The sequence below is a fragment of the Stegodyphus dumicola genome, chromosome 2 (genome assembly GCF_044657685.1).
Source record: "Stegodyphus dumicola isolate Sdum_Otavi_A_Nest chromosome 2, ASM4465768v1".
Lineage (NCBI taxonomy): Eukaryota > Metazoa > Arthropoda > Arachnida > Araneae > Eresidae > Stegodyphus > Stegodyphus dumicola.
The window spans coordinates 79,155,351-79,183,298 of NC_140769.1; the positions used below are offsets into that span (position 1 = coordinate 79,155,351).

General features: G+C 34.1%; 1 protein-coding gene across 2 annotated transcripts in view; it reads right to left on the reverse strand.

Annotated features, from left to right (window-relative positions):
• Adk2 (Adenosine kinase 2) overlaps positions 1-27,948 on the reverse strand; it is a 212,525-nt gene that overhangs the window by 90,133 nt on the left and 94,444 nt on the right. For both annotated transcript variants that reach the window (XM_085810799.1, XM_085810800.1), the window contains exon 3: positions 14,541-14,594. In XM_085810799.1, coding sequence (XP_085666925.1) covers positions 14,541-14,594 — 54 coding nt within the window. The remainder of the gene's footprint in view (positions 1-14,540; positions 14,595-27,948) is intronic.

Below are 27,948 nucleotides of genomic sequence, written 5' to 3' on the forward strand. Positions count from 1 at the left end.
CTGTGGGTGGTAAGGAGACGTCCTGATCCTCTTGATTCCCAATAATTGGGAAAGGGCTCGAAATAAGCCGCTTTCAAACTGTCGCCCTTGGTCGGTAGTAATAACAGTCGGACAACCAAATCGAGTAATCCAGTGGTCATAGAAAACCTGTGCTACTGTGCGTGCTGTTATGTCTGGTATGGGTACTGCTTCGGGCCATCTAGTAAATCTATCTATCATAGTTAGACAGTAATGATTATTTTGAGAAGGAGGTAGGGGACCAACAAGGTCAAGGTGGACGTGATCAAACCTCTGTGATTGGTCTGGAAACTTCATTAACGGGGTTCTAGTATGCCTGCTTACTTTTGCTTTCTGGCACGGAATGCACTGCCGTGCCCATTTCGCGCAATCTTTGCGGATGGAAGACCAAACAAACCGTGAACATACTAACTTTGTTGATGCGCGAATGCCGGGGTGAGACAAATTGTGCAAGGTGGCAAAAACTTTCTCACGGAATGCCGGAGGAATGTAAGGACGGGCGTTACCTGTTGACACATCGCAATATATCGGTAAGCTACAATTCGGTAAGGTAACTTTTTTGAGATGTAGAACTTTTGACTCTTTAAGCAATGTTTGTAATTCTGGGTCGATTTCTTGCATTTTAGCGATTTCCTCATAGTCGATAGGGTTAGGCATGCTTATTGCTTCTATACGCGAAAGTACGTCGGCAGCGATATTCTCCGAACCTTTTATATGGCGAATTTCAGTGGTGAATTGGGAGATAAAGTCTAACTGCCTAGCCTGACGAGGTGAACACTTATCCAAACGCTGTCGGAATGCATACGTGAGCGGTTTGTGATCGGTGATTAAAGAAAAGTTCCGTGCTTCCAACATATGCTTAAAATGCCTAATAGCAGCATAAGCTGCCAATAGCTCTCGATCATACGCACTATAGTTCCTTTCCGCCTGCGAAAGCTTTCGTGAGAAAAATGCGAGAGGCTGTAAATTTCTATCAACTATTTGTGATAGCGTTCCACCGATCGCGAAGTCTGACGCATCAACCTGTAAAACCAACTGGGCATCTTTCTTCGGGTGTGCCAAAAGAACAGCATTAGCGATTAGCTGTTTGCACTTTTGAAATTCACTCCGCGCTTCCTCAGACAAATTCAGGATTGTCTTATCATTTTTCTTAGCCCCTTTTAAATACGAAGTTAAATGTATTTGATTCTGGGCTACGTTGGGTAAAAATCGACGGTAAAAATTTAAAAATCCTAAAAATCTCTGCAAATCTTTTACCGTTTTAGGAAGTGGGTAGTTAAGTATCGGTTCCACTTTGTTCGTCAGAGGCTTGGTACCATCTTTATTGATTATATGGCCTAAAAAAGATATTTCCGGAACGCCGAAAACACATTTCGAAGCGTTAATTGTCAATCCATATGAAGTTAATCTTTCAAAAACAGTACGTAGGTGAGATTTATGCTCATCTTCCGTATCACTAAATATCAAAATATCATCTAAGTAGACGTAGGCGAATTTTAGATCTCCAAGAATTTCGTTCATAAACCTTTGAAAGGTTTGAGCTGCTCCGCACAGTCCGAAATTTAAAAACGGAAATTCGAAAAGACCAAATGGGGTGCAAACTGCAGTTTTCGGTATATGATCTGGATGGACTGGTATATGATGATATGCCCGAACGATATCAATTTTTGAAAAAATTGTCTTTCCGCTAAGCGTATTATTAAAGTCTTGTAAATGCGGGATAGGGTATCTGTCGGGTTCAGTGCACGCGTTTAGTTTTCGGTAGTCTCCTATTGGCCGTATGTCGCCCGAACTTTTAGAAACTACATGAAGAGGTGATGACCATGCTGATTTTGATGGTCTACAAATACCTTGATCTATCATAAATTGAAATTCTTTTTTTACTGCTTCGTATAACTTAGGGCTTAACCTACGCGGTTTACTGTGCACAGGAGGACCGTTTGTTTCGATGTAATGAACCGTACTATGCTTTACTCTACCCGAATCGGATTTTAACTTCAGTACCTCCGGAAAGTCTTTCAAGATTCTGTGATATGGTGAATTACCAGATATTAACTTTACCGAAAAATAATTTTTAGAATCGGAAAGAGAACCAATACGAGTTAATTTCGTAGTATTATCGATAAGCCTACCTCGTTTTAAATCGATTAAAAGATCAAAATGCCTTAAAAAGTCGGCTCCTATTATAGGCACTGGTACATCGGCGATTAAAAACTTCCAAGAAAAGTTTCGTCTAAGTCCTAAATTCACAGTTAACAATTTTGTTCCATACGTAGAAATTCTGGAATTATTCGCGGCAAATAATTGAAGCGAATCAGGATGCATTTTCTTAAACTTAGAAGTCGGTGTCACACATGAAACATCCGAGCCCAAATCAATCAAAAAGTTTAAATTTAATCTGTTATCGTAAACATGTAAACGACATGAATGCGCGACTGCCGATGAATTTCGATCGACAGCCGCTACTGCTAGTTTTCCTGGGCCGTAGTTTTCTGAGAAAAGGAACAAGGTGCTCGACATTTTCGTGCATTATTACCAAATCTCGAATGAAAATAACAATAATTGTTCACACGCTCTCGGGAATGCCAACGCGAAAAACTACGTGCTGTGTTATGTTGATCCCGGGGGAAATTATTCCTCGTTTTTCCGCGGGAGAGTCGCTCGACTTGTTTACTTAGGGCAGAGATTTCACTCCTTAAGGCCTTAAGCTCCTCGAGGGGGGCACCAGAATTGTTAGGGTTTCTGAGGGAACTCGCCGAAGCTGCCTGGACCGCGAACACGCTGTTGTTCGTTGGCGTGCGCACTTCAGCTATCTTATCAGCCATTTTTGCTAAATTGCCTAAGGATTCCGAACTTATTGATAAAATGGCATGCACCTCGGAAGGTAACCTTTGCAGCCATAATGATTTTAAAAATTTGTCAGTTATACAATTTCCACCTAATTCTCTCATTTTTCTCAATAAGTGAGATGGTTTGTCGTCCCCTAAATGCAATTCAGAAATAAGTCTGCGTATTTGCTCGCTTTCCGAATCTGAGAATTCTACTATTAACCTAGCTTTAAGGGCATCATATTTAGCCGTCGCTGGGGGATTAAATAAAATATCTGATACTGCGGAAAGAGTTTCAGGGTCTATCGAAGAAACCACGTGGTTGTATTTTGTACTATCGCTACTAATCTTCGCTAAAGCAAAGTTACTTTCAACTTGAATAAACCAAAGTTTAACATTTTTTTTCCATAAAGGGGGAATTTTAACTGCCACGTGTGAGATTTGTGGCTCCTGAACCGCCATATTCGATTCCTCGTTGGTTTGGCCTTCCGATCCTGGCATGGTTGCCAATTATAAATATATCGTAAATCGTAAACTTAATGTTTTGCACTATACCTTATCAAAACAGTATCAATTTAGAATAAAATAATGAAGACATTCAATATCTCAATAAAAGTGTGAGCACGAATATTGCCCAAAGATCAATTTTAAACAATCAATAATTAAATTAAAACTATAATTTTAGAGCAAAACATATCACAAAAACATAATTAAGACCAATCACAGATAATTAAAAAAATTTGACCACATACCTGTAAATCCTCCTTAAGTGTGATAAACCACGTGTAATCCGTATGATAAAATGAGGAGGAAATAAATAGGGTTGAGCCTTTATCAGTCATAAGGAAGAGCATTGGCATCAAAATAAGGCATATTTTTAGTTTTTAAACAAAGATTGAGACAGATAGTCATTAGGGATCGAAACAGAAGGAGCGAGGGACAGGGTCACCAATGATGTACGTGTGAGTAACACGTGCATACGAAAATATCCCTAACATTAACTAGGAAAGCCGAAATCTTAGTTAAGATAGACATGTTACAATTAATAATCAAATTTAATAAGGAAAAGTAACAGTTGCCAGGTACATTATAACGGCTTAAGAAATTCAGAGCACAGTACAGATGCGAGTACACAAGATTACATATCTCGGCGAAAACAGAGACGCACACATTTGTTGAAGTAGTTCCACTTGACTGCCGGGGAAAAATCTTCTCTCTCCGTCAGCCTGTAGGTTTGCCAAACGGGTTTACTGTTTCGCCAATTGGCGCTTTTCTGTACAGTTTTTAAGTCCGTATCGCCTGTTTGGCACTGCCGCTGCAGTATTATGAATGTTCATGCACCTACTGAGGACATATGCGATGCTATTAAGGATGAGTTTTATGATAAACTTGACAAATCCTTCTCAAATAATATAAAACTGATTATTGGTGACTTTAATGCAAAGACTGGCATGTGATTAGTGGGGAACTCTGGGGGAGTAATCACAGTTTACGCAAGTAAAGTTGTTATATTAGCTTAAGACTTGACGGTTTTGCCAGGTCATTTTCGTATTGCTCAAAATTTTCTTTTGCTTCTTCGATCCATAGTATTTTATTTTTATCTTTTTTTCTCAGCACCTTTTAAATACTCATGGAGTTATTGTCTGATTTTTGGCAGCATCCTTGATTTATCGCCTACAGAAATTAATTAGACCAAGAAAACGTGCAATTCATGAATGGTTTTTGGTAATCTGCAATTCAAGATTACATTTACTTTTCAGGAAGGAGTTTCGAGTCTCCCAGAATAATCAACGTATCCAAGAAATTCTAGTTCATTCACTCCCCTACCTGACATTTCAGGATTTATACGAAGACCATACTGTTCTAATCAAGAGAGAACCGGTTTTAGATGCTCTGAATATTCATTTTCCATTGAAGAAACTACTAAAATGTCATCTAAATATGCAACAAAGTCTAGTCTGAAAACTGCTTCGCTGATATTTCATTGAAATGTAGATGGGGCATTTCTTAACCCGAAGCTCATTAAGTTCAACTCATATAACCTAAATGGCAATAGTACAGCTGCTGTCTTTTTATCTTCTTCCGCAAATGGAATTTGACAGTAAGCTTTACATAGGTCAGTTTATGAAAACATTTTCTTTTGTTTTAATATATGGTGAAAATCCTCTAATCTGGGGAGAGGATAACAGTCGGTAGTTGTTAGTGCATTTAAACACTTGTAGTCCTCACATGGTCGCAACTTCTATCCTTCTAAAAAACTAAATAAAGTAGACTGTCCCATGGAGATTCTGAAGGTCTAATTATGTCATTTTCTTACATAAATGTGAAATCTTGTTTTACCAATTTTAGCTTATTTGCACTTAATTCATAAGGAGCAGTTACATGAGGAACTTTAGTAGACAGTGCTTTGTGTTATGTTGCAAGTTGCAAATCAACAGGTTTGGTTTTATTAAATTGGGACACTGCAGTAGCAAATTTGCAGATTTACAATTTTTATCAGTCGTGCTTATGCTATCCACACATTATGTATGTAACATGACTTAATAGATAAATTAGTGACTTAATATATTAACTTTCTGTTGTGCATACCAATTAGCAATTTAAATTTAGTTAAAACATCTGTACATAAAAGAGCTTGATCCACTTTAGCAATTAAAAAAGGAAACTGAAATGACCAACAGATACCTAAATCCAAAGTTAAAATTGTGAAATCAAAAGCAGGTATTATGGTTCCATTTGCAGCATTCAATTTAAAAGAATTACATGTTTTATGGTTTGATGCTGCTGGAATGATGGACAAGTCAGCACCACTCTCCATAAGAAAGTGTAAACCAGTTGGTTATTTTACCAGTAACAAATAACTGGTATTTACGGCAGTCTTTTACTTCATCTGCCGCAGAACCTGCTGTTGAACCTACTGCTGATCAGAGTTTTCCAATGACTACTAACTACATGTTCTTTTACAATCACTAGGGTAACATTTATCATCAAACTTAAAGTAATAATAGCATTACGATCTATTGGAATAATATTTCTTCCTTGAATGATTATGACTCTTGAATCGATTAAAGCCAGAGTGTCAATATGTACCTCCAGACTGTCCGAGAATATGTAGTTTCAAAATCTGTTTTTCTGTTAGAGATTTTGGTACGTTTCCATTTCGCCAGTGAAGCAATAAAGTAACCAAAAATGAGACAGCCGACGCCAAACGGCATGTCCCGGCTGGTAACCTTTTACTGCCACATTTCAAGCCAAGTCACAGCCATTTTTTTGTCAGTAATGTCTTTTCCCCAATGCGTCAAAAATAGATAAAAAAATCAATGAAAATTCGGGATTCACCCAGAACAGAGGAAAAATCTGTCAGATTCTTTCAAGCCAAAGGCATTTCGCCTAAAATTGCTAATTCTGATAATAATCATGAATGAAATTTTATTTGAGATGAAGTTCAGTGGTACTGAACAACTTGTCTCAGTAAAAGAAGTAGCCGGAGAGACACATAGTTTGAGTCACCAAAATTGAGTTTCTTGAAGTGTGTGAGCTTTATTTATGGTTGGAGAGAAGAGTTACCTTCAGTTAAATGGTGTAAAAATTCAGTCACCGAACAGTTGTGGACTGGAACAGTGGATCTTTGGTGGAGCTTGCCGTGAAACAAACGTTTTCTTGTGAAACTGCCAAACCGATCCATAAGCATTGCATTAGAAGCAATTAAGGAAAATATTGAAAAAGAAACTATAATATATTCGGATTTGTGGAAATCATACTGCACTGAAAAACTGGAAAAGGAAAGTTTTGAGCATTTCCAATGCAAAGAATATAATTCTGTCGCATTGGAAACTGGAACGCACACACAAAAAATAGAAAGACTATGATGTAGCACCAAATGGTGAATATGAAGTGCAGAGGAACAGCATGTAATAATTTGAAAAGTTATCTCGTGGAATTTATGTGAAAAAGGGAAATGCAAGACCCATTTATTGGTATTAAAATGTTTATACATCCAAAGTAAATAATTCTTAGTACTAACATTTGATAATGCAGTCAAAAATCTTGAATCCGGACTCGTCGGGACTTCGGCGATTCCGGATTATAGATCATCAATTTAAATCTGGTAAGATGGCATGCAGAAATTATAAAATTAAAAATATGAAACTGTAATTTATGAAATAAAGAGCAATTATGATCTAAAGGGTATCAAAATTTAGGGAAAAAAAAGCTTAATATTTATTTGTTTACTTTATTATAAACATTTTTTTTAACGCACGCATGCGTAAAGCATACATTACGCACAGTCAAAATTAGAAAATTGCAACCAGAAACCTATTTGATGTGTATTCGTGATATTTATGATCACGAGAAATTTGATTTAAATCATATCCAAGACGGAGTACATCGAGATGAAATACTACAATTAGTAAAGAATTATAAGCCGAATAGAATAAAAACATCTGCCCTGAAGATAAGGATAGTGCTGACAGATCAACTTCCAGTTCATTGCACGCTGCGACGTTTCCCCCCACCCCCGCAGAGCAGCGTGAAATTGATAAACAGATTTCGGAATGGTTAGAAAAAAAGGTTATGCCTTTACCCATTTTTTGCAGCAATTCTACTTTTTGTTTGATGGACATCGAAACATGCTTTCACTTTCTAGATCCTTTGTTAGCTCCAGAACCGGAAATTCTTTTTGACATAATCGAAAGTTCAAACTTACTTTTATAAAATTGCTCTAACAGTCTGAAAAAAATAATAAGCCGGATCCAATTCGAAGATTAAGGAACAACGCAATCAGTAACATTAATTGAAATAGATAATTAGATAATTTTAGCTTAGCCTATACCGTCCGTTATACATTAAAAGCGCATGCGTAACGTTTGTAGCTTTGAGATCCGGATTATGGACGTCCGGATTAACGACTTTTGACTGTACTTTATGTGTATATTGGGTGTTGTCGTTAATCAAGTCTGCTTGGCGAGATTTACAGATTATTAACATATTGTTGCCAATCAAGTCTGCGTGGCAAGATTAGCGCTGGCGAAATGGAAAAGTACCGCGATTTTATCAAGCAAAGTATCCATTACAGAATTGTCTGCACCAGTACAATAAATTTCTGTTGTTGAGTTCATTTCAAATATTTTATCTACCATTATAGATAAGTTATAAGTTTTCATTACTTGCAAATGAAATACATTTAATGGATTCCAGCAATTTGCCAAGCCTCAAAGTTCAAAAAAATTTATCCATTATATTTGTTCCAGCAAGTGATTTCATCTTATGCAATAAACGATTTGATTTCGTATTGCCAAGCGAAATTACTGTAAGCAATCGTATGATACTTACGAAATCCCTCTAAGCAATCGTATGATACTTTTTTTCTTACTTTCTTTTAAAAATCTTTCTTTTGCAGCAACATATTTATCATTCCACTCACTTTGGATTACATCCCATATGTTTTGTACTACTTCCGGTTCCAACTGTGCTGCAAGATAGTTAAATTTAAAATTAGCAATTGAGAACTGTGCTTCAATTTGAAAAAAAAAGGAATGTCCAGTCCCCCCCCCAAAGGTGGAATTTTAATGCTTCTTCCTTGTTCGCTGTAAATTCTTCATGAATTTACAGCAAACAGTTCTGTTCCAAATACTGAATGGTATTTGGAACAGAACTGTTGGTATCCATGATTTTGATAGTTAGAAGAAATTTTTCATCCAGTTCACCAGATTTTCATTGATGCTATGCACAGATAATATATGGGATAATTTAATAAATTAAATGGTTAATTCCAGTATGGATTAGACATATTTTAATTCATAATAATAAAGAAAAACATCTAGAATTACAAACATCACAGAACAAACTTATTATTGTTATCTATACTTGCTGCCATTCTAGAGAAACTAAACTTCGCGACAACAAAGATAATATTTATACGTAGAAGAGAACTGCAGCAGGAGCTAAAGAAGGTACATGCCATGATAATAAAAATAAGTTAGAATAGAAAAATTCTAAAAACTGCTTTTAAGTCTAAAAAAAAGATGCAGAGGAGAAATTGGTATTATTCCGTTTTGAGGACCGTAAAAAATTGCAGCGAAAATGTATGCGCAAAAGCGGCAAATCTAGCAAACGCGCCCATTTAACAGCACGCCAAATCTAGCGTACACGCTGATTTCAATTTGCATAAGTTTAGATAGTTCTATATTTCTTAAGACGCCATTGAAATACTAGTTTAATTTTTAAATCCTTTTTAATACCCTATGGATTTAACACTTTGGGAATTGTTTTAAGAATTGCACATACTCGGTATCCATGTACACATCAACCTATTTTCACTTAAAACAAAAATCCCAGGATTGCACAAAAATGGCACTGCGCACACCCTTGACTTTATCTATGTACACAATGACCTATTTTCACTTAAAAAGTAAAAGAAAAGTGACAAAAATCCAATTGTTTTTACCCTTGTAAAAAGCGCCAAACAAATAAGTGGGCGATTCTGCACCGAGAATGTTTTCAAAGAAAAGACGTCATTCATTATAGAAAATTATGTTTGAACAACCACAACGAGCATCTCGTTGTTTAACTCGGTAGCAAAATATCAATGGAGGAATCCATTCTGTTATATTTAGCTTTTTTTTATATAAATTATAAAAATGATCTGAAATAGTTATTTACTCTTATGCTTCCATTCAGTTATGTTTAACCTTTTTCATATAAATTATAATAATAAAAAGTATTATATGAAAATAACTTTTCATCTAAATTAAAACAATAATCTTTAGATAGTTATTTACTATTATACATTTGAGTTAGGTTTGCCGCAATTATTTTTGGCAGCACTAGCATCAACAACAGTTTGGCGATTTTTTACGGTCCTCAAAACGGAATAGTACCGAGAAATTTATATCCTGGTATAGAAATTAGCAACAATTTTTGTACTAAAATAAAATTTGTAAAGTGTTAAAAATGCTTTACAGTTGTTAAAAACATAACGATCATTTCAAGTTTTATATTTTCTAGCAAAAAATTGTACCTTTTAAAAAGCAAAACAGATTAAAATAAGGATTGATTCCAATTTATTGAAAGAGAGATAGGTAAGTGAACAAGCCAAAATGGTTCACCCCAAGAGATTTAAAATTAGGAGAGTCAATTAAAATACGAATTACAGATAAAGTTGCAATACAATTTCCCTTTTTAGCAGGCACTGATAGCTAACCTGGAAGTGACCAATTTGTAAGCATGTCAGATGGAAGTCATTTCTTCAGTTTTTACTTATGACCTAACACTTGATTTCAAGTTTCACATGCAATTGTTATTTATTTTTGACTTCCAATGTTGTTGCTATTTTTGAAAAATCTGTTGCTTCAAATATTTTATGATGTCTGTATAAGTACATCAGCAGATTTAGCAGCAATGTCAGCAAGCTCTTTGTTTCTTATACCATACTTATATATTTTCAAGGAACAAAATGGTCATGTTGTGCTGAATACATAAAAGTGAAAAGAAAAAAAAATGCAATTACCGTCACAGGCATTCCAGCGTAAGATGTCAATGGATGGTCACCATGGAGAGCAATGTAAGATTCTACATGGCATATCATACTTTGCACAACATTATCCAACAGCTGTTGTGGGTACTTTATCCCATTCCTCTGTCAGTGCACGGATGAGAGTGCACTGACAGAGCTTATTAGAGGCTTATTAGAGAACATTATTGACCAATAATACTCTTCCACAAAGCATCACAAACATTTTCAACAGGATTCAGATCTGGAACACATGCTGGCCATATGAGGTGTTGAATATCTTCACTCTCTAGACACTCCTGGACAGCAACTGTTTAATGATATATTGTCATCCATGAAAACAAATTTATTACTGACAACACCACTGAACATGCAAACATGAGGCAGCAGAACATCATTAATATATTAATGGCCAGTCATAGTCCCTGTTATAACTACATGTAGGGACGTATGGCCATTTGAACATGTTGCTGGCCTATACCACGATGTTGCATTTCAGATTCTGGTCCTTTCCTAGACATTTTCTGGACAATAAGCTATACTAATCCATGCTAGATCAGTTGGGTCTATAATCTGGTAACAGGCTCAACCTACTCTCATTTAAGAATAGTACTCAAGCCCAGTTCTAGCGAGTCTAATTACGATCTCGCAATACTACTGCAAACACGTGCTACATTGCTGTCTGGATAAGGAAAAGCACACAGCAGGCATATAGTCCTCCTTGATCTGGCTACAGTTTTCTCAGAGATTTGCTTGCCAGTAGCAGCAGCAAGTAACTAATTTGCTATATCAATAATTGTACTGTGTCAGTTCTTTCTGTCGATAGCACTATATACCTATCTCACATTGTGAACACAATCTCCTCTGTAATGTTTGCTACACATTCTGTTTGTTTTAAATGATTTCCAAACTTAAAACAACACTGCGACTAAAGTCAAACACCTTAGCAACATATTATTTTTCGCTTTTCTTCAACCTTGCCAACATCCATTCAAGTTTGCTTTTGAACAGCAAAGGTCAACATGTCAAATCCTTTATCTCTTTTATCAGCGCATCACGTGACAAACAACTCAGGCAATCCAAAACTCGCATATACACAATACAGCTTTCTGTATCCTGCACTAATGCTAATTTTCAGATTTTCCTGCCTTCCATTTTGTGGTTGCTATCACTGCTACTGCCATCCGTCTTTAGCTATTGTCCATCCGTGTAGTTAGAGCACACAGTAGCACACCAAATTTGATGTACCATCAACAACTTATTCTTTATGCAAAAGCAGCTTCAACAGTAATGTTACAGGCATATTCTCATAAATTTAGTTATAGTAACCACCAAATTTCAATTTGGGAGGGAGGGAACTATACACTTATTACTAACTTGTGCTCTACTTTGGTAGACGGTTGCATGGATTTTGGCGAGCGATACGACTTATGGTAAACCCATTGCCGGACAAGTTATTTATGGTAACCGATACCTTGTTATTTTTTATTTAAAAAATAATTATTATGCATAAATTCTATGTTTTAAATATTATTTATGGCTTCTAAATATTAAAAATCAATTTAATTTTGCATTTTTATTTGAAATAAAAATTTTATTGTTTATGATATTTTATATAATTTTATGTTCTGGATGATGTAATCAATGACGTCATCTTACTTTAAAAGTAATTGGTTTTAATATCTATAAATTTAATCTAATGTTTTAAACATTATTTACGGTTGTTAAATAAAAGATAAAAATTTAATTTTGCATTTTTTTGATGATTTTATTATGTATGGTTATTTAAATAATTTTAATTCTTTGTGTGATGTAATCAGCTCCCTGGTTGGCTAAGGAATATTTGTGCATTAACGAGCTGTAATCAACTCCCTGATTGGTTACAGAATATTTGTGCAATGTCGCGCCATTTTAAAATTTTATTATTCATCTCTTCAAATTCCTTAGATTTCATAGCAAACGGATGTGTCCCTTTCAAAGATTAATGTTATTAGTAAGTACCAAGAATTATTGGTATCGGAATCAAAAATTTGTCTTTTGAGAGCTTATTTTGGCCAACCTGGCTTTCCTAATGAAAGATTTATAAATTGTTACAAGGGGCAGAGGAAATTCATTTAAAATTTTTGGAGGAAACCTCGCTAATTGCTTCTTCAATGAAGTGCGAGAAATGTGGATCACAGATGAAGATCATTAAAAGGGCCTATTCTGAGGACGGCCGTATGTGGTATTGTGGTCACTGTGGAAGAAATAACTGCTTTGTAATGGTAAAAAAAAAAATATTAGACATTTCTCCTTTTTTAATGGCAGTAAACTTCTAATTGCTATCATTTTAGCTCTAGTGTTCTTATTTACTTATTTTAAAGTATTTGTATTTAAGTAATATTTTAATTCTTTTAAACATTGATATGATGGTTTTTAATTTGATATTCAATTTAAGTAATATTTTAGTCCAATTAAACGTTGGCGCAGTTGTTTTTATAACGGTGTTTTTATTCTATTTCTTTGCTATATGGAAGTAATAATTTAATTTTACTTCAGTATTTTACACAGTCAAAAGTCATTAATTCGGACACCAATAATCTGGAATCATCTATAATCCGGACCTCGAAGCTACAAACTTGCGCGTGATGCATGCGCGTAAGACCTTTACGACTGCGAATACGCGTGTCGTGGGCGCAAAATACGTTTACGAATGCGCGTTTAACGTATAACAGATGGTATAAGCTAAAATTACCTAATTCAGTTAACGTTGCAGATTGCGTTGTTCCTTAATCTTTGAATTGGATTCGGCTTATTATTTTTTGCAGACTGTTAGAGCAATTTTATAAAAGTAAGCTTGAACTTTCGATTATGTCAAATAGAATTTCTGATATATATTTACTAATATGTAAAGGATCTACAAAGCGAAAGTATGTTTCGAAGTCCATTAAACAAAAAGTGAAATTGCTGCAAAAAATGGATAAAGGCATATCCTTTGTTTATATAAACTTTAACGTTTGTTTATCTAAACTTTGTTTATCTTTAACGCCGCAGCGCGCAATGAATTGGAAGTTGATCTGTCAGCACTATCCTTATCTTCAGGGCAGATGTTTTTATTTTATTTGGCTTATAATTCCTTACTAAATGTAGTATTTCATTTCGATGTACGCCTTCTTTGATATGATTTAAATCAAATTCCTTGTCATTATAATTCGCTTCCGATAGCGAAGAAAGTGACAGAGGTTATTGAACACGAAAAAATTTCGATTGACAAAATTAGTTGGTATTCTCGACACTGCAATTATAGGACTTGAACAGCAGAACTTTGTAACTGAACAAGAAATTATGTCTGTTTATAGAATTAAAGAGAATGTATTATCACATAAAAAATGAAGCAACTTAAACAACTTACATTGAAAGAAATGTTTAATAAAGGAAACAAATAAATATTAAGCTTTTTTTTTTTTATTTTTTTTATTTTTTGTAAATTTTGATACCCTTTAAATCATAATTGTTCTTTATTTCATAAATTACGGTTTCATATTTTTTATTTTATAATTTCTGCATGCCATCTTACTAGATTTAAACTGATGATCTATAATCTGGAAAAATCGTCCGGAATCACCGAAGTCCTGACAAGTCCGGATTAACTACTCTTGACTGTACTGGTAGTAAATGTATTTGTTTAGATTTACCTTCCAACTTAAAAACAATGTTTTCACCAAAAAAAAATTAATCCATTATTTTTAACGATATTAATTTTTTTTAAATTTCGAATAATACTTTGCTATGTGTAAGATACAGAAAAACAGCCTTTTTCAAGATGGCTGACGATTGTAAAAACCGTGCCAAAGTAAATCGCCAAAAAAATCCCTGCAACCGTCTACCAAAGTAGCACCCTAATTTGAAACAATTAATACATGAAACTTTCAAAAATTTATCCGCATAAACACACGTGTTTTTAAACAATTTCTGAATAATGAAAGTAAAAACTGCCAATATAAATAAACGTAATGAATAAATTTTTTTTAAAAAGTTTTAAAAAACTTTGCACACTGTAAGACGACAGAAATCATCTAAAAATATTTTTGTCAAATAATGAAATAATACAATATAAAATGCTTTAATTTGGCAAACAATATGCGAGTTATATAATTCTCACATTTATTATACATGGAAAAAGTATAGCTAATTTGCCTTACATAGGTATGTGTTTTTCTTCGGCAAGAATTGCATCATTTGGCTTCAGACTGTATCTGTAAAATAACAAAAAGTATTGAAAGTTTAAATTTATATAATAAGTGAACAAGTTTTAAAAATAATTAATCACAATTACAGGTTTCCGCAGCTTCATGAGAATAAAGCGTTTCTGTAAAATCTTTCATACACCTAAATGGCATAAAATGGCGTTACCATTAATTTATACAGCCGCAGCGGGTAATAGGTTTAAAAATAATTTTAAAATAAATAAAAAAAACTTGTTTAAAGAACCATACAGCGTCACTTGCGAATAGCCTTAAAGATATTATAAGAAGTGGAAACAAAAATTGCAGATTTACATGTTAGCGTCTGGTATTACTAAATATTACTACTAAATCACCTGAAACCGGTGAATCACCGGTGGTATTAATAAATCACCTGAAATTAAAGTAGTTATTTTATTGCATATTATTGGTGAATAAACACTGAAAAATTTTAATACTTTTAATTTAAGTGAAAAAGATAAGAAGGATGTTAACAAATTAATTGAAGCTTTCGAAAATTATTGCATACCGAAAGCAAACGAAAGTGTTGATACACATTTTTCTGTCGAACACAACATGTAGGTGAATCCTTTGATAATTTTTTTAACAGATTTAAAGAATTTGGTTGGTTTATTTAATTACGGCAAAGCAAACTAGGGCTACCTGCCTAAGGGGAGGGATGCCTTCGTGGAGGACTTTCTAAGGAAAACTGGCTCGTATACACGTTACACATGGGGAAAACCACAAAAACGCTATTGCAGCTATTGTTCGCGGGATTCGAACCTGGGACCGAACTACCAGTGCTCAGCGACTTTACCGCTCGGCAGCTGGTGGGCCAGATTTAAAGAAATTAAGCAGTAACTGTGGATTTGCAGAATTAAAAGATAGTTTAATAAGACATAGAACAGTAAGTGGAATTCTCAATAAAAATCTTAAAGATAGATTATTAAAATCAGTTAACATGTAAGTATGTATGTCACCAAAACTATGTAATGGAGCAAGGGTAGTCATCAAACAGCTATCTAATAACATTATCAAAGCTGAATGAAATTAGCCTATAGTTCTACAATTAACAAAGCACAAGGACAAACTTTAAAACACTGCGGCATCAAACTCAAAGACTCCTGCTTTTCTCACGGTCAGCTTGCTTTCAAGTAGGAAATTCGAAAAGCTTGTACATATAAAAAAAAAAAAAAAAAAAAACCTGGATAACAAAACAAAAAAATGTTGTTTATAAACAAGTATTGTAAATAGAATATGTTTTCAATAAAAAAATTTTACCTCTTATATTTTAAAATTTATCCTTTTATTCCAGCTAAGACACAATCTCATATCAACTCCCAAGCCGCATACCCCAGCTAGTATTAAAATAAAAATACACTCCAATTTATTTATTTATTCTTGCGTGCGTACGGGTTCGTTTGAATTGCATGCACAAGTCCGATGAAAAATGGACAAAATTTTATTATTATCACAATAAAAATGCTTAAATTCCCTCAGATATTCTTTCAGTATTACAATATCTCACAGTAGTTATCTTTCAAGTACTCAAAAGTTCAACAGAAGGTAATTCAAAACAGATAAAGAAAGCTAATCCGCGAATTCGCCACAATCAACAAGAGCAGTTTTCTAAACAAACTCTAAAACATAAAACAACAAGCTAACTAAAATAACTGACTACAAACTGAGAGGTTTTCCTCCTTTTATAAGGAGGAAAACCTCTCAGTTCGTAGTCACTCACTCAGTTCGTAGTACGAGAAAGAGTTTACTCCTCTTTCTCGTACCTGTTATACATTTCTTGCAAAACGTTTCAAATATGGAGTAATTTCGGGAAAAAAAATTATCGTTCTCAATTACGGCTTTTATATCAGCGGGGGGGGGGGGAAGCAGTCTTGCGACTAAACTTGAATCATGGAGGTAGGAAGTAAGATGGAGTCGCGCTAAACAAGTTTCTCCCGTACCCTGCTCTGAAGCACCGGCGATCCCTACGTGGTTGACCAAAACATTGAGTCATTTACCATTGAGTTCAATGGGATTTGACGCGTTCGCATGTAAATATTTCGTAATTACGTCGTAAATATACATATAAATGTATATATTTTCTTTTTCTACAACACTTCAGAGTCCTAAGTATGTGAAAACAACATATTTTTAAACAACATTTCATTCTGAACGGAATTAAATGCTATACTTTTCACAGGACAGTTTTCTCAGAATGGTTTAATTTGAATGAAATATTTTCACAAGTTTTCGTTAATTACATTAGAAAAAAAATTAAGCTAATTCGATTTTATTCGGTTTTGGTACAAAAATTAAGATCAAAGTTTATTGTATTATTAATATTAAAATTATGCATTATTTCTTTTCTATTTATAGAGCTTCTTCCTAAAATACTTTCTTAAATATGACATGATTTTTTGGCTTCTGAGGCATCTTTTAAATTGAAAAATGTAAGTCAATTTATAATTAATGCTCTATTCGGTTCATTTTAAATTAGAGAATTATTAAGAATTAGCGAAATACTTTAAATAGTACTTGACTTTCTCTGAACATTTCTGAAAGGGAATAAAATAAGTTTTTTTTTTTTTTTTTTTTTGAAGTATTATTTAAAACTTGTAACTGAGTTATTATTAAATGTAAGGGGAATAATTCTTTTAATTATACTTATCAGATTTTTTTTTTACCCTTCATTTCAACAATACACATTCCAAAACTCTTTATTACGTTCTTAAGTGCGCATCTCATAGCATTTGCTTTACAATACCTTTTAACAGATTGCTTTCCAATACGAACAATTCTTGCTTAAATAGTTTTATAACGTATTTGTCAAAAGGATTTCAATTTATGTTTACAATTCAATATTAAGGTTATTATATATTTAGATAACATTTATAATTATTATAAATTAGATACATTTAATAATTAGATTTCTTCACAGTACTTTCACAGTTGTTTATAAGTGAATAAATTCTTCATTTCAAATACATTTATAAATAATTTAATGAATATTTATGTTATTTTGTCAAAGGCAGATACATGGTTTTTGCAATAATATGCAACAATAATATATGGATGTGAAAAAAATTTGTTTTATTTAAAACATTTTGACGTTTGGAAAATAAAATAAAAGTAGCAAATACTCTATCAAGGGTATCGAAAGACGTATACAATTTTAAATGTACCGTAAGGTATTTTTCATTCTTTAAGCATAACACTTTTCTTAAAATCTATATTTTTGTAGTGCAACAGCTTATAATTTTACAAAACAAATTCATAATCAAAATCGCTGTTGTTAGTTATCGAAAAATAACCAAGATGTGATTTTCGCGTAAATGTCACTAAACTATACAAATTGCTATTATCCATCACACTATGAATGTTTCTTTCATGCGAAAGTGTCCCTTTTTCGATTTATATGGAACTGTCGTGTGTCGAAATACTATCAGAATCCTGTCAAGCCAGCTTCTGAATGTAAACAAAGAACACCGCATCTGGTGACCGAAGCTTCAAAGCAATGCTTCACTTCTAGTGTCGATTGGCCCCTCCTTCCTTTCCTACCTCCATGACTTGAATCCAGGGAGGGAAGAGCGAAAGGCGTACATGGAGGTAGGAAGTAACCTTTCCTACCTCCATGAAGGCGTAAGGGGGGAGTCAGTCTATTCATTAGAGGAGAAAAGTTCTCCAACCACCCGTGGCGAACCGCGAGGGTTTCTCACTGTGGAAATAACTGGAGCAACTTTTTGAAGGCGTTAAGAACCGCGAGATAAATTAACTGTAGGAAAGACGGAGAAATTTTGGAAGAGGAGTTAAAGGGAAGAGCTTAGAGCTAACGTGGCTTAAGAAGAGGGTAAAAATAGTGGAATTTAACGGGGAGGAAAATTTTTGGGGGCAGGAATAAGATTAAATTTACTTTCAAGAGTAAGGATATTTAAGGAATATTAAACAAGCTTGTAAATTTTATTAGTGAATTTAGAATTAGAAATTTTTAAACGGATGATATTTTACTGTGCAGAATTAAGGTAAGGTATTTTCGAGTAGAGCTAAGTATGACTTGAAGATTAAAACTTTATTGACTTAATTAAAGTAGCTTTAGGTGTGATTTAATCTATTATCCTGTAGGGTTTATATTTATTTTAACTAACATTTATTTTCTTTATTTTATAACTTTCCTCTCAAGCCTTTACTTTCCCCTGGAATTGCCAATGCCAGAGTATGTAAATTTTAGTAGAACGTGCAGAGTATTCAAATTTTTAGCAGAGTAATTTGAGTTAAATAGAAGGGAAACGAGTTTGTAGATGTGCTTTCTTGATTCACGAGCGTGAAGGTTGCTAGGTAGAAATTTAAGAACCGCGCGTTTCGGCCTGTGTGCCTACTTCAGCAGTTAGTTAAATCTTTCAACTTTTTATTCAGAAAGTTTGCTGAAATCTCAGCTGTATCTTAGAACGCGGTTAAGTTAGTCACGTTTATAGAGCCTCGTAGGTAGTGACCTCGTTATTTAGTCATCCTGTTATTTATTTTTAGTTGTACTTTTCTATTTTTATTTAACCGCCGGGTCGGCGTAGTTTGTGAGCGTCAAGTGAACGCATCTGTAACTTCTAAAGTGAAATAAAAAGGGAGTTAAACCCTTCTTAAGAGTTTGTGTAATTTCCAGTTCATCACTACTACTGTTGCGGGCAAGTTGGGGCCACGCAACACGACATTGGCGCCCGAACACTTTACGAACTGAAATGGTCGAAAACTGTATGGAAGCTCCTGTACAAGTCCAACAACAAGAAATGGCGAACCAATTAGAAGGATTTGGATACCTGGTTCAGACGATGAGAGCATCAATCAAGCCAAACGTCAATTTCGACGGAAAAAATCCGGTGGCGATATTTTTAGAAGGCCTAGAAAATCATTTCCAGCTATACCCTATGCCTGAAAGACAAAAAGTTGCCATTGCCACGTCTGCACTAAGAGGACAGGCCTCACTATGGTGGAAGAATATAGGTAAATTTTTATTAGGGGAATTCGGAGGCAAAACATATACCTTTGAAAATTTCAAAAGATCATTATTAAAGGCCTTCCCCGTAGTGAAAGACCGAGCAAAGCTAGAAGCCGAACTGTATAGTTTTTATCAACGTAATATAAGCCCCGTTCACAAGAGCAGATTCGACCGGTAGCGAAAACCGGTTCTTCCAAAGTGTCCCGTTCACACGGGACAAGCATTAACTGCCTCGCCGAATTGGAGGTAGAACTTGGTTTAATGTTTCTTACCTCTCGGGAGCAGGGCAAATGGGGAGATTTCCCGTACTATACTGCGCGGTTCACTTAATTTTAGTTACTGCTCGCTGGACTGTCAGCGAAACAATCGCGCTGATAGATGTCTGGGGATCCCCCCCAAATTAGATAGAACTGTACAAGATACGGAAATTATAGGCAAATACAGACAAGGTTATGTGATGCTAGGTAATCCAGAAATATCGTTCAAATTAAAACTAAAGTTAAAACAAGTGCATATCGGCTTCAACGCAAAAAGGGACTCGGTACCTTTTGAATGATTTTTTTTTTAATTTAAGCATTTTCATCTACTTAATAATTATGAATCATCCATTTAATAATTATGAATATTATTAAATGGTTTTGTGAAACAAAATAATTTTAAGCTGAAAAAAGTTTTTGCTAGCATTTTTTTTAATTTAAATTTTTGAAGAAAAATTTTACAATTAAAATGTCGTTCTTCTCCTACAATTTTCAATGTCTCCCCCCCAGTTTTTTTATTGTATTTATTAGAGTGTTCGTAATAACTTCAAGGAATGATTTTGCAATTAATGAATTAGTTTCTGAGAAAAAAATACACTTTTATCTAAAATCTTTAAAACAAATATGATCTCAGTCACGTTTTCATTTCAAATAATTTTTTCCGAAAGTATTTTGCAAAATCCATCCTTGTTTCTATAAAGTATATAATTTTATATAAGCAGTAAAAATAATAAAAAATTTAATCCATACGTGTACATGTTTTAGGAGTAAAAGGATTTATTGAAAAAAGTGCAAAAGTTTCTCAGTTTGCATTTGCACTTTAAAGAATTCAAACTGTCTAAATAGACATTTAATCATTTCAAATCTTTAAAATTTTATTACTGAATTTCAATATACACATATGTATATAAATCAAACCTAGTGCTATTTATTCAATTGGTAAATATAGACATAAATTACAATCCTTTTTTTAAAACCTTATGTGGCCAGAAAAATTGCAAAAGCAGAATTTTTCTTTACCTGTTTTTGTTTTGTAAAACACGTTCAAAACAATTTTAATATATTAATTACTTATAATATTGCTGCTTGCGTACGGGTTTGTAATAGATTGATAATAGTTCGTAAATGATTGTCATTGCACTCAAATCCGATGATAGCTTAATTAAGTTTATTTTATCAACATAAACACTTCAAAGTTCTGGAATTCAGAAATACTCGTACAAGTGTTTAGCATATCACTAAGTATAATCAGTAGTTATGCTTCAATCTAAAGAACGTTAAACACAACGGAATGCAAAACGCATCTTAAGAGAAAGTTAACTCAGAAATATCTCCAATCTCACGCTGAACTAACAACTGGTAACAATAACAACTTATATAGCGTAAATAATGTCATAAAAATAGTGTGGTATAATGAGATTATTACTTTGAAACCGATGTTTCGAATTGATGCCCAAGAAGAACTAATATTTTCCATTCTGCTTCATTGCATATCTTTCAAAAAAGTACAAAATCAACCAATTAATTTCCCTTATCATTTTTTTTTAAATGCGAAAAGTTTGTTTGATAAACTTTGAAAATGTCGGAAGTTTGTAACCGATATATTTTTAGATATGAAATTTTAAAATTAATGGGCATCAAAAAGTATAAAAATATGAACGATTTTCAAAAATTCTCCCAAAATATTTAAAAAAAAATTACGCTAAAATTTCATTTAATTTCTTTTTTCTTTCACAGTGTGTTATGGTGCAAACTATAATATTATGAGATTCTCAGTTTATCTGTTAATATTTGCAAAAAGTCGTTTCAACTTTAAATTTGAAAAAAAATCTAATCCTCTAAAAATCAAAAGCGTGACACCACATCCACAAGCAGTGTATGTACAAAGTTTGAGTTCTATATCTTATCGGGAAGCAGTTTAAAAATCCATTACCATCTTTAAACCATAGCGACAAGCACCAAGAATGAACTAAATAACAGCTTATAAAATAATAATAATAATAATTAAAAAGCATATATTTTTCAGGAACCATTACGAAAGTTCAGGTACCAGTTGCGAAAGTACAGATTACAAAATTAACAACAGTAAACCACGTTAAAAATGTGTAAACAGTATTAGAAATCTGCCAAATCGGAGACGTGATTGTTCACAGAGGCTTTAGGTGTAAAGGGGAAGGAAGACTGTGGTCTTCTGAAGCCCCGTTCACAAGAGCAGATTCGACCGGTAGCGAAAACCGGTTCTTCCAACGTGTCCCGTTCACATGGGACAAGCATTAACTGCCTCGCCGAATTGGAGGCAGAACTTGGTTGAATGTTTCTTACCTCTCGGGAGCAGGGCAAATGGGGAGATTTCCCGTACTATACTGCGCGGTTCACTTAATTTTAGTTACTGCTCGCTGGACTGTCAGCGAAACAATCGCGCTGATAGATGTCTGGGGATGTGATAGCATCCCCCCCAAAATTAGACAGAACTGTACAAGATACGGAAATTATAGGCAAATACAGACAAGGTTTATCTGATGCTAGTAATCCAAAAATATCGTTCAAATTAAAACTAAAGTTAAAACAAGTGCATATCGGCTTCAACGCAAAAAGGGACTCGGTACCTTTTGAATGATTTTTTTTTTAAATTTAAGCATTTTCATCTACTTAATAATTATGAATCATCCATTTAATAATTATGAATTTTATTAAATGGTTTTGTGAGACAAAATAATTTTGAGCTGAAAAAAAGTTTTTGCTAGCATTTTTTTTAATTTAAATTTTTGAAGAAAAATTTTACGATTAAAATGTCTTTCTTCTCCTACAATTTTCAATGTCTCCCCCCCAGTTTTTTATTGTATTTATTAGAGTGTTCTTAATAACTTCAAGGAATGATTTTGCAATTAATGAATTAGTTTCTGAAGGGGGAAAAATACACTTTTATCTAAAATCTTTAAAACAAATATGATCTCAGTCACATTTTCATTTCAAATAATTTTTTCCGAAAGTATTTTGCAAAATCCATCCTTGTTTCTATAAAGTATATAATTTTATATAAGCAGTAAAAATAATAAAAAATTTAATCCATACCTGTATATGTTTTAGGAGTAAAAGGATTTATTGGAAAAAGTGCAAAAGTTTCTCAGTTTGCATTTGCAGTTTAAAGAATTCAAACTGTCTAAATAGACATTTAATCATTTCAAATCTTTAAAATTTTATTACTGACTTTCAATATACACATATGTATATAAATCAAACCTAGCGCTATTTATTCAATTGGTAAATATAAACATAAATTACAATCCTTTTTTTAAAACCTTATGTGGCCAGAAAAATTGCAAAAACTCAAATACGCAAGCAGAATTTTTCTTTACCTGTTTTTGTTTTGTAAAACACGTTCAAAACAATTTTAATACATTAATTACTTATAATATTGCTGCGTGCGTACGGGTTTGTAATAGATTGATAATAGTTTTTAATAGTTGTCATTGCACTCAAATCCGATGATAGCTTAATTAATTTTATTTTATCAACATAAACACTTCAAAGTTCTGGAATTTTCCACAGAAATACTCGTACAAGTGTTTAGCATATCACTAAGTATAATCAGTAGTTATGCTTCAATCTAAAGAACGTTAAACACAACGGAATGCAAAACGCATCTTAAGAGAAAGTTAACTCAGAAATATCTCCAATCTCACGCTGAACTAACAACTGGTAACAATAACAACTTATATAGCGTAAATAATGTCATAAAAATAGTGTGGTATAATGAGATTATTACTTTGAAACCGATGTTTCGAACTGATGCCCAAGAAGAACCAATATTTTCCATTCTGCTTCATTGCATATCTTTCAAAAAAGTACAAAATCATCCATTTAATTTCCTTTATCATTTTTTTTAATGCGAAAAGTTTGTTTTATAAACTGTGAAAATGTCGGAAGTTTGTAACCGATATATTTTTAGATATGAAATTTTAAAATTAATGGGCGTCAAAAAGTCTAAAAATATGAACGATTTTCAAAAATTCTCCCAAAATATTTTTAAAAAAAATTACGCTAAAAATTTCATTTAATTTTTTTTCTTTCACAGTGTGTTATGGTGCAAACTATAATATTCTGAGATTCTCAGTTTATTTGTTAATATTTGCAAAAAGTAGTTTCAACTTTAAATTTGAAAAAAAATCTAATCCTCTAAAAATCAAAAGCGTGACACCACATCCACAAGCAGTGTATGTACAAAGTTTGAGTTCTATGTCATATCGGGAAGCAGTTTAAAAATTCATTACCATCTTTTAACCATAGCGACAAGCACCAAGAGTGAACTAAATAACAGCTTATAAATAAATAAAATAATAATAATAATTAAAAAGCATATATTTTTCAGGAACCATTACGAAAGTTCAGGTATCAGTTACGAAAGTACAAATTACAAAATTAACAACAGTAAACCACTTTAAAAATGTGTGAACAGTATTAGAAATCTGCCAATTCGGAGACGTGATTGTTCATAGAGGCTTTAGGTGTAAAGGGGAAGGAAGACGGTGGTCTTCTGAACGGGTCCTAAAGACGAAACTCTTTCATGTCTCCTTTTTCTCCCCTTGCTAACGGCAGCTGTGCGAAGGAGCGTTGCATGTGAACGGGGCATGAATGGGTCCTAAAGACGAAACTCTTTCATGTCTCCTTTTTCTCCCCTTGCTAACGGCAGCTGTGCGAAGGAGCGTTGCATGTGAACGGGGCTATATAGAAGATTTGAAAGACTTCATTCTGCGAAAAGTTAAGCTGATAAACATGCTGTAAGGGAAGAAACCCGACGCGGAGATTATTGAAATAATCTTACCAAGATTGCTACCTGCTGTCCAAGATTACGTCGAAATTCGAAACCCAAGCACCTTGCAGGAACTCTTCGAGTTGGCGGTCAAGTTCCAAAATCGCAGAATAGCGGGAAAAGCTAGAGGGGCATCGTATTCTCAAGGTCTCCGAAGGCAATCCTCAAATGAACAGACCAGAAACACAAATCGCTCTTATGGGGGAAAGAGCTATCAAACTAACTCATCGAAGCTCGAAGGTCAAGGCCCAAAAAGGAAATTTGAAAACAACCGTCCGCGTACCCAGAAGGCAGAAGTTGAAAGGAAAGCTTTAAACGAGTAGAGGGGCCTGTAAAAGTGAGGGTCCAGACCCCGGAAGTTTCGAAAAAAAGGTCGTGGTAAAGAACTCACAATTACCGATTATACAAGTCCTGGTTGGCAATGTACCAGTAGAAGCCCTTATCGATACAGGGGAGAAAATTTAATAGGTTACGATTATTTAAAAATAAAACACAGAAATCATAGCAGCGCAAGGAAAAACTTGTCAATGTATTGGGAAATTATCATTACAAATACAGGTAAAGGATGAAAGCCTTAAAGTATTAATTTTTGTAGTAAAAATTTGCAAAATCCACTTATTTTAGGTATGGAGTTTTTAAGGGCCGCGAGGGCCAAACTTAATTTTCAGGACAGTTCTATTGTGCTGGAGATGGACCGGAGGGTGGTGGAACCAGTGGAACAACCGCAAGTCGACCTTAGCCATTTGAATGACCATGAAAGTCAAGCCATCCAGCAAGCGGTGAGTACTTTTTCGAACTTGTTTTCAGAACGGCCTGGTAATTGTCAAATTGTTACGCATGATATACAGTCAACTGCCGACAAACCCTGTACGACTAAACCTTACCGGTATGATAAACAGAAAGAACAAATTATCGAAGAACACATTCAGGAAATGTTGAAGAACCAGATAATAACACCCATAAATAGTGAGTACGCGAGTCCAGTCGTACTATGTAGGAAAAAGAATGAGTTCCCTCCTCCGGATAAAAGGGTTTGCAGGTTTGCTATCGATTACAGAAAGCTTAATAGTGTTATTAAGTTCCCAGTTTACCCTTTGCCGATTATAGAGGAAATTATTAAAAAGATTAAGTCTACGAGATACATGACTACGTTGGACTTAACGTCTGGGGCTACTATCAAATAGCTATGAGACCCGAAGACATACATAAAACCGCGTTTATCACAAAATCGGGCACTTATGCATTTTTACGCAATCCCTTTGGGTTGTGTGGGGCCCCGTCAACATTCCAGAGAGCTATGGACATTATACTAAAGCCTGTCCTAGGAAAATCGACTTTAATCTATCTAGATGATATAATTATAACGAGTAGTACGTTGGAACAACATATTAAAGATTTAGAAGAGGTTTTTAAATTATTAAAAGAGGCCGGTCTTACAATTGACGCATCAAAATGCAAGTTCGCGACTAAAGAACTTAAATATCTGGGGTATAAAATTTCGCAAAAGGGTATAGAAACTCAGGATTCAAAAATAAAAGCCATCAAGAATTTCCCACCTCCCAACACCGCCAAGAAACTTTCTTCTTTCCTTGGGTTATGTTCTTATTATCGGTCGTTCATAAAAGATTTTGCGAACATTGTTGAACCGTTGTTAGTAATTAAAAGAAAGAAAAGTAAATTTAAGTGGACAGCAGAAGCAAATAATGCATTTGAAAGGTTACAAGAAGCACTCATCAATGCCCCTGTTTTGAAATTCCCGGAAGGGGACGAAAACCTGGAAATTGCAGCAGATGCGTCGGACTATGCCGTAGGTGCGGTTCTCATGCAAAATGGCCATCCTTTGGCATTTTTTTAGTAAAACTTTAAACTCTACACAAAGGAATTATACAGCTACAGAGAGAGAAACATTAGCCGTATTAATGGCTGTACACAAATTTCGAGTTTATTTCGGCAAAGCGCCAGTAACCTAACGCCCAGGTTAATAATATGGGCTTTAAAACTTCAAGAGTATAACCTAGTAATTAAATATAAACCGGGTAAGGAAAACAATGTTGCTCACGCACTATCTCGTATAAAACTGGACGATGAAGGCAATGAACTCAAATGCGCTGTGTTGACTTCAAAAATTTTAGATTCTAGAGAAACAATTATTGCTGAATTGAAAGCTGATCCTGAATTTCGAAGAATCTATGCGTATTTGAAAGACCCCAAAGCTTTGAACACACAGATATCGATGCGATAAGAAGTAGAGCAGAAAACTATGAAATAATAGATAATTTATTATTTTATACGAAAACAACAAACGAAAGTTTCTAATATAAACCAGTCATCCCAGCATCGCTTCGATTAAGCATTTTGAAGGAATTACACGACGCGAAAACAGCCGGTCATTTAGGGGTTAGAAAGACTTTAAAAAGGGTACGCGAGTATTACAGCCCGGCCGGGTACTTAAATAGCATTCGCGCTACATTTCCGAATGAAATTTTAGGCATAGATCTTCTTGGTCCTTTCCCCCAGAGTGAGTTAAATAAAAATCGTTTTCTTTTAGTAATTGTAGATCATTTTTCAAAATGGACAGAAATTGTTCCACTTAAACGCGCGTCAGCCAAAACAGTCGCAGATCCATTCTTACACAGATACATTTTAAAATACAGTGCATCGATAAAAGTCATTAGCGATAACGGTAAACAATTCGTTAGCCAAATATTTGAAAACATATGCACTGGACTTGGCATACGCCATATCAAAATGGTTCCGTATAGACCACAGGCAAACATAGCAGAAAGAGTTAATAAAAACATTGTAAAAATAATTCGAAGTTATGTTAGCACACATCACAAGCGCTGGGATGGCTACATAAATGAGTTAGATTATGCTTTAAGAACAGCAAATCAGGATACTACGGGAAAAACACCAGCAGAATTATTTTTAGGACGGAAGTTAATTAGGCCACTAGATAAATTATTCTTTGTGCAACAAAGAGAGCAAGAATTCAAACAAAAAGATGTACAGAAACTCATTGACCAGGCGGTTAAAAGTTCGGATACGGCAAGAAATAGACAGAAACTGTACTATGATCGAAAACGCCGTGAAGCAGATTTTAAAGTTGGGGATAAAGTGTTAAAGCGGAAATTTTCTTTATCAAGTGCCCCAGACAATTTTACTGCAAAGTTGGCTCCAAAATTTGAAAGCCCCTATGTAATTCAGGAAATCAAGAGAGTCGTACCTTAAGAACGAGAGAGGGGAAATCTGTAAAGCAAGTCCCGACCAGGTGAAAAAATATTATAATCAAAATGATTTTGAAATCCTTAAAAA